This window comes from Corapipo altera, unplaced genomic scaffold (genome assembly GCF_003945725.1).
Source record: "Corapipo altera isolate COAL_440 unplaced genomic scaffold, ASM394572v1 60948, whole genome shotgun sequence".
NCBI classification, from domain to species: domain Eukaryota; kingdom Metazoa; phylum Chordata; class Aves; order Passeriformes; family Pipridae; genus Corapipo; species Corapipo altera.
Genome location: NW_020885406.1, coordinates 4,686 through 15,661, shown reverse-complemented (window position 1 = coordinate 15,661; position 10,976 = coordinate 4,686). Strand labels below are relative to the sequence as shown.

At 58.6% G+C, this 10,976-nt stretch overlaps 1 protein-coding gene across 1 annotated transcript in view; it reads right to left on the bottom strand.

Annotated features, from left to right (window-relative positions):
* Window positions 1–5,241: 5,241 nt before the first annotated feature.
* Window positions 5,242–10,976, bottom strand: part of SMO (smoothened, frizzled class receptor) — an 8,450-nt gene continuing 2,715 nt past the window's right edge. Inside the window, exons 2-12 of the mRNA XM_027631619.1 lie at window positions 10,138–10,343; window positions 9,333–9,542; window positions 9,079–9,251; window positions 8,701–8,920; window positions 8,486–8,609; window positions 8,311–8,403; window positions 8,017–8,125; window positions 7,650–7,835; window positions 7,170–7,318; window positions 6,949–7,083; window positions 5,242–6,800 (exon numbers count right to left, since the gene is read on the bottom strand). Of these exons, the coding sequence (XP_027487420.1) occupies window positions 6,277–6,800; window positions 6,949–7,083; window positions 7,170–7,318; window positions 7,650–7,835; window positions 8,017–8,125; window positions 8,311–8,403; window positions 8,486–8,609; window positions 8,701–8,920; window positions 9,079–9,251; window positions 9,333–9,542; window positions 10,138–10,343 (2,129 nt within the window). The 3' untranslated portion in view covers window positions 5,242–6,276. The remainder of the gene's footprint in view (window positions 6,801–6,948; window positions 7,084–7,169; window positions 7,319–7,649; window positions 7,836–8,016; window positions 8,126–8,310; window positions 8,404–8,485; window positions 8,610–8,700; window positions 8,921–9,078; window positions 9,252–9,332; window positions 9,543–10,137; window positions 10,344–10,976) is intronic.

Genomic DNA, 10,976 nt, shown 5'->3' with positions numbered 1-10,976 from the left:
CTCAGCCCCTCCTGCTGCTCCAGACCCTTCCCAGCTCCCTTCCCTTCTCTGAACTCCATCACTCATCAGACTTTGCATCCTCCCAGTGTTAGCCAGGCGGTTCCTTGGGCCGGGTGTGCCAGGAAAACCCATGGAAAGGAGGAGCCGCAACGTCCTGGCACAGGGAGCCTGGAACTTGCTGTCCTGCCAGGTCTGCCAACCACAGAGCCCTGCCACAGGCACAAGGCAGTAAGGAGCCGCCTTTTCTAAATCCAGTTCTTTGGGAACTTGCCTCTTAAGGAATGCAAACCCATCCTTTTATTATTATCATCATTTCTTTTGAGAGCAGCCCTGGGAGGAGGATTTGGGGTGTTGGTGGGTGAGAGGCTGGACATGACCCAGCCCAGAACCCCCCATGCCCTGGGCTGGTCCCACAGCAGGGGCAGCAGGGCAGGGAGGGATTCTGCCCCTCTGCCCCCTCAGCTGAGACCCCCCTGCAGAGCTGCTCCAGCCCTGGGAACAACAGCAGGAGGACGTGGAGCTGCTGGAGAGAGTCCAGAGGAGGCCCCAGAGCTGCTGCCAGGGCTGGAGCCCCTCTGCTCTGGAGCCAGGCTGGGAGAGCTGGGGGGGTTCCCCTGGAGAAGAGAAGGCTCCAGGGAGAGCTGAGAGCCCCTTGCAGGGCCTAAAGGGGCTCCAGGAGAGCTGGAGAGGGACTTTGCATAAGGGACAGAGAGACAGGCCAAGGAGGAATGGCTTCCAAGTGCCAGAGGACAGGGTTAGATGGGATATTGGGAAGGAATTGCTGGCTGGGAGGGTGGGGAGGCCCTGGCACAGGTTGCCCAGAGCAGCTGTTTATTATCATTATCATCATTATCATTACTGGGTTATTGCAGTATCTCTGGGCACACGCCAAGGACTGAAGCCTGTGGGTTTGGGGCTGTGTGGATGCAGAGGGAGGTCACATCCATCATGTTGGGCCAGTTGGAGACAAAACAACAGGGATGTGGAAAAGGCTGGGAAACAGAAAGGCACGAAACTCTGCAAGCTTGAGGGGAGCTTCAGGTCCACCAGAAATGCCAGGAGTTAGAAACACGAGGGACGAACAGCTGGCAAGATTGGGATGATCCAGAGTGTTGAATTCCCAAGTTAAATCACTCATAAGTGCCGGAGGAGCTCAGAGTTTGGGATGAGCTGGAGGAGAGCAGAGGGAGAGGAGAGAGGGAGAGAAAGGAGAGGGGGGAGCTCACAGAAACCTCCCCAAAAATCAAGGAGCGGAGCAATGGAAGGAGCGGGCAGCAAAACCTGGAAGCTGAAGAAGGATTTCAGGAAAGAAAAGGCTGTAAAGCATTTAATGGGCTCCGAGGCATCGGAGAGGACGACGGGAGGAATGTGAGAGGGGGATCGGAGTTAAAGGAGAAGCAGCGCATTACTTTGTCCTTGGAAAGCGATGAGAATCCCCGACTTTACTGAACTAACGCTGTTTCCTACTGAAGCAAAATCAGGATCCGATTCCACAGCACGTTTCTCCCTCTGCCAAGGATCAGAAAACTCGGTCTCGGGGCTGATTTGAGTCCCAGAAGGGGCCTTTGAAAACAGAACTCTTTGAAAGCCGCTGTGGGAGGGATTTGAAGCTGTGGCAGACGAATATCCCTCCCCTTCCATCGACGCTGCAAGACCAGAGCAGGCTCCGAGCAAATCCCAGCTCCTGCTGCGGAGAGGGGCTTGTGCTGACCCGGTACCGGCAGAAATCCTCCAGAATTTATCGTCTCCCGGTGCCACAGATCTCCCGATCCGACAGAAAAATGCCAGGTTGTTTTGCGCCCCCCCCTTGACCGAGGCAAAATCCTGACCCCGAGTTTGGTCCTTTGGACCAGCATCGCCCACCTGGGTCGGGATCTTCACCCTCCTGCCCTTTTAAAGGATGCAATCCTCAAATGGGGAGGTGTTTTTCCAGGAAAAAGGTCCCACCCAGATCTCAGCACACCCAAAACCCCCGGGGCTAACTGGACGTGTCTCCATCCCATCACGGCACAAACCCCTCCTAAACAGACGCTGTCCCAGCTTCCAGAGATCCACAGGACCGGAGCAAAGCGCTGGGCCGTGCTCCGAGATTTATCTGGGAAAACAAGGGATATCAGGAGAGGAAGGGAGAGGCTGTTTGGTGAGGGAGGATGGAGCAGCTGGAACAGTCAGGGCTCTGTGAGAGCCGTGCCACAGGGAGGTTGGGGCTGGCGTGGGGAGGACAGCGAGGCCGGGATGCCTTTGCCTGGCAGTTGGGCACCCAGGTGGGGTGGAGCAGAGGTGGGACACAGGCACGTTATCCCCCAAACTGGAGCCAGTCGTAGCCCAAAGGTGAGGGGAGAGCAAGGGCAGACATGGATGTCAGATGTGTCTCCTCTTTGCCTTCGAGAGGACAGAGGGGACAAGAGGGAACGGCCTCAGGCTGGGCCAGGGGAGGGTCAGGTTGGGGCTGAGGAGGAATTTGTTGCTGGAAAGGGTGGTGAGGCCTTGGCAGGGGCTGCCCAGGGAGGTTTGCAGTGCCCATCCCTGGAGGTGTCCCAGGAAGGCCTGGCCGTGGCACTCAGTGCTCTGGGCTGGGGGCCAAGGTGGGGATGGGGCCCAGGGTGGATCCATGGGCTGGGAGGGCTTTTCAAACCTCAGGAGTTCTGGGATTCTCTGGCAGGTGACAACCAGGGCGGAAGGATGGAGGAAGTCCCAGGTGCTCTGTGTGGACACCCACACTTTGATCTTAAAGAAGGAAAACCCAAGTTTTTCTCCCCCACCACAGCCACAAAATCGAGTGTGGCTGAGCCATTCACCTCCTGACTGGCCACATTCCCTGAAATCCTCCATCCAACCACACCATGCCATGGGGAATGGTTGGCATCATGTGGCAATGCCAGAGGCAGGACTGCTGACTTCCACAGTCTGGTTTGCCCATTCCTGTGATGTTCAGCCCTAAAAGCAGTGCTGGAATACGGGATCAGCAGGCAGGAGTGTGACAGAGGGCAGGACAGCTCCATGTGGATCCTTTTCACTTCCCTCCTCCCAGTTCAAAGCAGCCAAGCTGCTGTTAACTGGGATGGTACCGGCTCCTCTCCAGCCCCACAGTGATCCAGCTGCAGGGAAGCTTTTCCCAGCACCACTGCAACAGCTGAGCCTTCCAGGCACGAAGAAAAGAGGGAACAGATTTCTATGGAAGTTTTTCAATTCTTTAAGACACCCTCCTGGATGCCAAAAGACGGTTGCCATCCTGCCAGGATATACAATTCCAAACTGGAAATCAATACTGCCCTATAACATTCTCCCTTCTGATTGTCCCTCTGTCCCACTGAGAGGAATTTTGGATGATTTTCAGATGATTCAGCATTTGCCCATCTGATTCCAGCAATCCCATTTTCCTGCAGCCATCAATTCCTCCTGGCAACATCCCTGTGCCCAGCCTGGGCTATCCAGAGTTCTCCTTCATTTAATTATGGCAAAGGCAACCAGCTGGATGGACAATGCCACCCTTTGTCCCTGGGGATGAGTGGCTAAGTGGATTCACAGGGAATATCATCCAGATTTCTTGAACTCTCCCTGCTTTGCCCCAGTGAAAGCTCTGGGGGTGCTGGGGAGACCCGAGACCCTCTGTGGTTTGATCTCCTGCCCTTCCCATGGCAGCAGTTGAGCTTTTCCCCAAGGATATTCGAGGCACAGCCAGGGAAATTAATTGGATTTTGGCAGCCAGTGGGTGACACCTGGGTCACCCAAGAGAGGAGGTTTGTCCCTCAGCTCCTTAAAACTTGCCAGGACCTTCACTGCTGCCAAAGGAGTCGGAGGGAGATGATGCTCTTGCAGAAAAATTCAGGGAAATGTGATCCAGCCTTGTCCTGGATCAGCCCCCCCGGGGGGCTCCAGTCCCTTCCCTGGTCCCACATCCCGTTGTGGGCGACCACGAGGGCTTTCCCTGCTCCAAAGGGTGGTTCCCTGGATGGGGTTTCACTCAGGAAACCCATGGCAGTGTCTGTGCTCCCCATCCCTGTCCCCTGACAGGAGTAAGGTGGGAAAGGGAAGGCAAAGGCCCCTCCCCACCACCTTCTTCTTCATTTTTATTCCCAATTATCCTTATTCTCCTGCTTTTCCTGAGCCTGAGCAGCATCCCCACCACCAGCACCAGCTGCTTTTGGGTGTGGGTGCCCAGTGCTCCCAGGGAAAAGCAGGAATCAGGAACTGGGCTGAATTTGTCCCATGGTGGGTGGTGTCTCATCCCTTTTAACTGTCATTATTTAAATCATCACTATTTAAATAGTGAGATTTGGTGACTGCTCCCAATTTTTCCACGCTGCTTCCATCTTCCAAGCCTCTAGTGAGGAACATGGGGTGTTTCCCAGGATAAATGCTCCCTCCTTCCTTAAAAACTCACTGCTTTGTCCCTGTGTGCCAAACTGAGGTGGTTTTTTTTTAGGGGAGGGAAAACAGAGGGGATGTGGCAGTGTCACGACATCTCCTGCTGTTTCCAAAATTAAGAACTGTAGCTTTTTGGTTCAAAATGGCAAATCATTTAGGAATAGAAAACCTACAGAAATGAAATGTATAAAAGGAGAGGAAAAAAAGCCCACAAAAACAAAATATAGGTACATATAAAGAGGGAAAAAAAAAAGGCCAAAAAAATGAAAAGACAGATAAACATTTTGTTTCACCCTGAACAACCCAGCCTGTACTCTGGAGCGGAGTGAGCCCATCCTGCTCTCCAAAAAACAATGGAAAAATGCCACTTTCACTGACCAATTCCACCCAAATTTCAGGGTCTGGGCTCTGGGATAACCCAGCACTTGGCTCCATCGTTCCCAAGTGAAATAAAAAGGGATATTTTGCCAAAGCAGCATTTATCCCGAAAAAGCACTTGTGGGATCCCCACCAAGGCACCCAGCAGCCCCCCAAAAGTGGTATTTGGGGATATTTAAGCCCGTAGTGCCACCTGCTGGCAAAGGGCCCTCCCAGAGCTCCCACTTTGCTGCCAGAGCCCGGCCAGTGCCTCCAAAAATCTCCCCCACAGGCACTTCCAAGCCCTCACCCCTGCCTTCTGCTGGTGAAACGGGGGGTTCAGAGCACTTAAAGCAGTTCTTAAGGCACTTTAAAGCAGTTTTAAGCACTTTAAAGCAGCTTAAAGCAGCTTTTAGCAATTTTTAAAGTAGTTGGAGGTTTTTTAGGACACAGGACAAGCCCCCACCCCGATGTTTTCCCGCACTGATCCCTCCTCAAAGAGCCCAAGGCAGCCACTGGGAATGAAAACTTGGTAAATTTAATACTGATACAGGAGGGTTTTCCTTTACACAGCAAAAATGAACCCGTGGAGGTCACTGGGATAGCAAGAAAACCAGGAGCCTACCGGGATCTGATAGTAACAGGAACAGGGATAACGGGCAGATACAAACAGCAGCAGGGACTGGAGTCCTCCTGCCTCGGGGCTCAGCCAGGTTCCCTGGAACTTGGGGGGGGGGGGGGTTTTATTAAAAAAATAATAAAAAAGTTTGCTCAGGGGGTTGGTGACCCCGAGGTTTCAAAGCTTTTTTGGGGGGTTTTTTGCACCGTGGCTCGGGGAGCGCCCGTGCACCCCAAGGCGCTTCCCATCTCCCCTCCCGCCAACCCTCTCTGCTTTGGGTCTGGCTCAGCTCTCTGGGAAGCTGGAAGGCACTTTGGGACCCCTGAAGGAAGAGGGGTGAGCCCAGAAAAAGGGGTGCACCCCAGGGATGACGCTGCTGTCGCCCCGTGACCGGGCTCACCCCGCTCCCGGCTGCAGCGCCCAAGCGGAGCCGTGCCCGGCGTCCCGTACAAAGAGCAAAAAATAAGAAATGTAGCACAAAAATCCCTATTGGCACAAGTGTCTGTGAGCTCTACGTACCTCTAGCTGTGGGTGGGGCAGAGCTGTGGGAAAAAGCACCTCAAAATCTACCCTGATCTACGCTTGCCCGCCGCTGGTCCCCGCTGGTCCCCTGCAAAGGGAGTGTCCCCGTTGTCCTTAAATCCCTGCAGGACCTGGGGGAAGGGTTGTTCCACTGACAGCCCGTTTCTCTTCTCGCAGTGATGCTGGAGGGAACCCCAAAACCTTTCTTCCTGGGCTGGGGTGTGCATCAAGTCTGGGTGATGGAGGGAGAAACGCCTGCTCTGATGGGACAATTCGGCCGTGCCGGGCTGTCGGGATGGATCCTGCTGGGATGAGGTGGGTTCTGGTGTCCCCTCACAGGCTGCCAGTGCTGGCCAAGCCTTGGGGTCTCACCCCAGGCGTCCCCATCCCCTCACAACACCCTGATGGGTTCAGAAGTCCGAGTCGGGGTCCAGCAGCTCCGCGTCCACCAGGTTGGTCCGGGAGTGGATGGGGGCCAGCCCGGCCCAGCGGCCCTGAGTCCTCGGCCCCCCGGGGTTGGGGGCCCAGAGCGGGCCCCTGTTGTGCTGCCAGCACCCGGGGCTGGGCCCGGGGCTCTCCTCCTCCAGGGACCCGCTCTCGGGGCAGAAGGGGTTGCTGACGAGGTGGAAGACGTTGGCTCTGCGGTGCCCACCCCACGGCACCCCGGAGAAGGCAGCGTCGGGCCGGCCGGGCGGGAGCCCCGGGAGGACATCGGGGGCAAAGGCCACCAGGCAGGGCTGGGGGGGCAGGCGGGGCAGGCGAGGGACCCTGCTGGGGGCCAGGGGAGCCGTGGAGCCCCCCAGGCAGCGCTCGGGGCCTGGGTCCACCTCCTTCTTCTTCTTCCTCCGCTTCTTCTTGCGGCCGCTGCGCTTCTGCAGCTCGGGGGAGACGTCGGCTTCCACGATCCAGAGGTTGGCCCTCTCCTCCGGTGGCACTGCGGGACGTGGGATTGGGCAGGTGAGAGCGGCCACATCCTGCCCTGTGCCCCCCGCCGGCCCCGGCCCCCCGCTCTGCCTCCCTGCACATCCCCAACACCCCTCAGCCCGGCTCCTTCCCCCTGAAATTCCCCACGTGGAACTTGCCAGGCGTTGCCACGGGCGTCACGGAGACGTCCTGGGGCAGGATGGCCCCTCTCCTGGCCACCATCTTGGTGACGTGCTGGGCCCAGGCCGAGGACACGTCAGCCGACGGCTCGTTGATGTCGAAGGCTAAACCGGCTGCAATGACAGGGGGGTCTGGTCAAAGGGGGGGCACTGGGGACCCCGGGGTGCTGCTGGGACAGTCCCCTCCCAGGGGCACGTACCCACGGGGCCGTCGTGTGACACGGTGTGCATGCTGAAGGACAGCTCCCGGCCCGGGTCGCGCAGCAGCTCCTTGCGCTTGGAGAAGGCCTTGGCGATCATCTTGCTCTTCTTGATCCTCTTGGGCTGGTCGTCGCTCTGCCCCGTCAGCCTGGGGACATGGAGGGTCAGAGCAGGGACGTGGTGGGGCTCGGGTGTCACAGTCAGGGGCACGGGGACCCTCCCCATCTCCCTCTCCCATTCTGGACAGGGATACCAGTCTGGGGGATGCACTGGATGGGTCCCCTGAGGGTGGAGGTGTCCCACGAACAGGGTGTGAGACATCTCCCAAGGGGGAGAGGCCACCCCATTCCTACACCGCTGAGCCCACGATTCACTGAGCTGAGGGACAAATATCTGGGGACATCTTCCAACATCTCAGGACGTTGGATGGGGCGGGAAGGGCCCCACGAAGCTGGGGTGACACCCTCGGGGTGTCCCACCTGCACCAGGTGCGCTTCCAGATGAGCAGGGTGGCCTTGGTCCAGACCCAGGTGCTCATGGAGACGCCGGTGCCGAACATGGCGAAGAGGTTGATCTTCTCCACCAGCAGGCTCGGCCGGTTCTTGATCTCACAGTCCGGGATGGGCTTGTTGGTCTGCGTGGCGATGGTCACGTTGGCCTCGCACCTGAGGGGACAGACACGGGACACCGGCTGTGAGGAGGGGGGACACCAACGACCCCCCACAGCTCCGCAGGGTGGGGATGTGGTGGCAGCACTGGTGGGGGACACGGGGATCTCCACTCAGCAGTGTGAGGTGCTGGGATGCCACCGGTGTCCCCCTCGCCCTCCATCCCCGTCCCACTCACAGGACGTATTCCCGAAAGCTGCGCTCCCACTCCGCCTGGTTGAAGAAGTCGTAGAAGTGGCAGCCAAAGGTGATGAAGACGAAGCCAAAGGCCAAGAAGCCAAAGATGCCTGGAAGAGAAGTGGGACATTCCTGGTTCAGCCAAACCCCAGCGACACCAGGGCAAAGACGCTGCACTGGGGCTGTGTCACATCACTGCATCTTTGTCTCCATTGCCACTACCCCTTGGAAAGGGCTGTCTGACTTCAGTTCCTGCCCCAGTTCCCATGGGAACGGTGCCAATGGACCCCCTTACCCAGGCGCAGCATGGTCTCGTTGATCTTGCTGGCCGCCTTCTCGCTCAGCAGCCCGGGGTGGTTGCTCTTGATGGAGAAGAGCGTCATGACCCCTGCAGTGGAGGGATGAGGGGATGAGGGTGGGGGGACACCCACAGTGCCCCCACCCCCTCAGGGAGTTGGGCCCACACCTACCCCGGATGAGGAAATAGCCCCCCACGATGAGGACGAGCCCGATGGGCGCCAGGACAAAGCCGGCTCGGTAGCGGTAGTTCTTGTAGCCCACGAAGCAAATGCCACTGACAGAGTCACCATCCACCTGGCAGGGACGGGCACAGGGACAGGGGGGTCAGCTGGCCCTGTGGGCGTCACCCTGGGAGGGAACCGCCGTGGGACGGTGACCCCGTTACCTGCGCCACTGCCAGGATGGCCACGGTGAGGACGAAGGGGATGGACCAGGTGATGAGGTGGAAGTAGGAGGTCTTGCCCAGCAGAGGCTGGTAGGTGGTGCCCAGGGCCTTGAAGGAGGTGTGCCAGGCGTAGGTCAGCATGACGAACCAGATGACTCCCGACATCAGCGAGTAGTAAACGATGACGAAGATGATGACGCAGGAGAGCGTCTCGTTGGACCTACGGGGTGAGACAGAAACATCACCCACCTCCACGAGGGGACAGCGAGGAGGAAGGGGGTCTCATCCCCCCGGCTCCCAAGAGGCCAGCAAACCCCAAGAAGCCCTCCCTGGTGTCGGGGACACCTCTCAGCACGTGGGGATGGAGGCAGCACGTACGTGGGCTCCCCCAGCCTCATGGTGCCGTCGGCCCGGCACACGATCTCGTTGCGGGCGCCGTCCATGAACTGCGCCAGCCAGCCGATGCTGCCCACGAAGAAGCAGGCGTTGACATAGAACAGGATGACGGCGGGGTAGCGGTTGGAGTTCCTCCAGTCGGCGACAAACGTGGCCTGGCGGGGGCGGAGAGAGCGACAGCTTGGTGCCCCGTGCCCTTCCGGGGGCACCTCCCCGCGCTCGCCCCCGCGCCTCACCAGGGTGAAGAAGGTGCAGAAGATGGTGACGGAGCTGAAGGCGGCGATGTAGATGTGCATCTCGCGGTGCTCCTTCTCGGTGAACAGCGGGTTCTGGCACTGGATGCCACAGCCCTCCACGTCCTCGTACCAGCTCTTGGGGTTGTCCGTGCGCACCAGCGGCGCCTCGCACTGCCCCGAGCTGTTGAACTTGATGTTCTGCACCTCGTTCTGCCGGAGGAGAAACGGGGCCGTGAGGAGGAGGAGACACCCCCACGGTGAAGGGGGACATCAGTCCCCCGCAGAGGGCAGGGGATAGCTGGGTTTTATTGGATCATCGTGGAATCATGGATTGGTTTGGGTTGGAAGGGACCTTAAGGCTCATCCGGTCACAACTCCCCTGCCATAGGCAGGGACACCTTTAACTATCACAGGTTGCTCCAAGCCCTGTCCAGCGTGGCCTTGGACACTTCCAGGGATCCAGGGGCAGCCACAGATGCTCTGGGTAACTTATGACAGGGCCTCCCCACCCTCCCAGCCAGGAATTCCTTCCCAATATCCCATCTTACCCAACCCTCTGGCAGTGGAAAGCCATTCCCTGTGTCCTGTCCTTCCATCCCTTGTCCCAAGTCCCTCTCCAGCTCTCTTGGAGCCCCTTTAAGCACTGGAAGGGGCTCAAGATCCCCTTCGAGCCTTCTCTTCTCCAGACTGAACAACCCCGACCCCTTCCTCCTCCCAGAAGCCACTTCCCCTTCCCGAGAAGTAACATTTTTTCCCCCCTCTGCCCTGTGAGGAGGCAGCCTGGCAGGGCCCCCCCGTGTCGTACCGGGCAGCCCTCGGGGAAGCGGTCGGTCGTGCACTTGAGGAAGTCGGGCCAGCCCCGCTCGCGCTCCACGATGGTGCAGGGCGCCCGGGTGGCCTGGCACAGGGTCTGGCTGGGCAGCTCCACCTGCCCATCCTCACACTTGGGCATGTAGACGGCGCAGAGCAGGGGCTGGATGACGTCCCAGCAGCGCGGGGCGTTGCGCAGGCCTGCGGGGACAGCGCTGTCACCCCCCCGGGCACACCCACCTCCTGCCATCCCCCCACCCCGCGGGGAAGGGGCAGAGCCCAGGGGGGGTGGGAGGGAGCACCAGCACCCACACACTGCACTGGGACAGTCTGTAACATCTCTGGGGTGCCACGTGTGACACCAGGGGCTCAGCCCTGGCCCCCTGCTACACTGCTCCCTCTGTGCTGCACCTCTCCATGGTGTCCTGCTACACTGCTCCCTCTGTGCTGCACCCATCCATGGTGTCCTGTTATACTGCTCCCCTCCATAATGCACCTATCCATGGTGTCCTGTTATACTGCTCCCTCTGTGCTGCACCCATCCATGGTGTCCTGCTACACTGCTCCCTCTGTGCTGCACCTCTCCATGGTGTCCTGCTACACTGCTCCCCTCCATAATGCACCTATCCATGGTGTCCTGCTTCACTGCTCCCTCTATCCTGCACCTATCCATGGTGTCCTGTTATACTGCTCTCTCTATCCTGCACCTATCCATGGTGTCCTGTTATACTGCTCTCTCTATCCTGCACCTATCCATGATGTCCTGTTATACTGCTCCCCTCCATAATGCACCTATCCATGGTGTCCTGCTACACTGCTCCCTCTGTGCTGCAC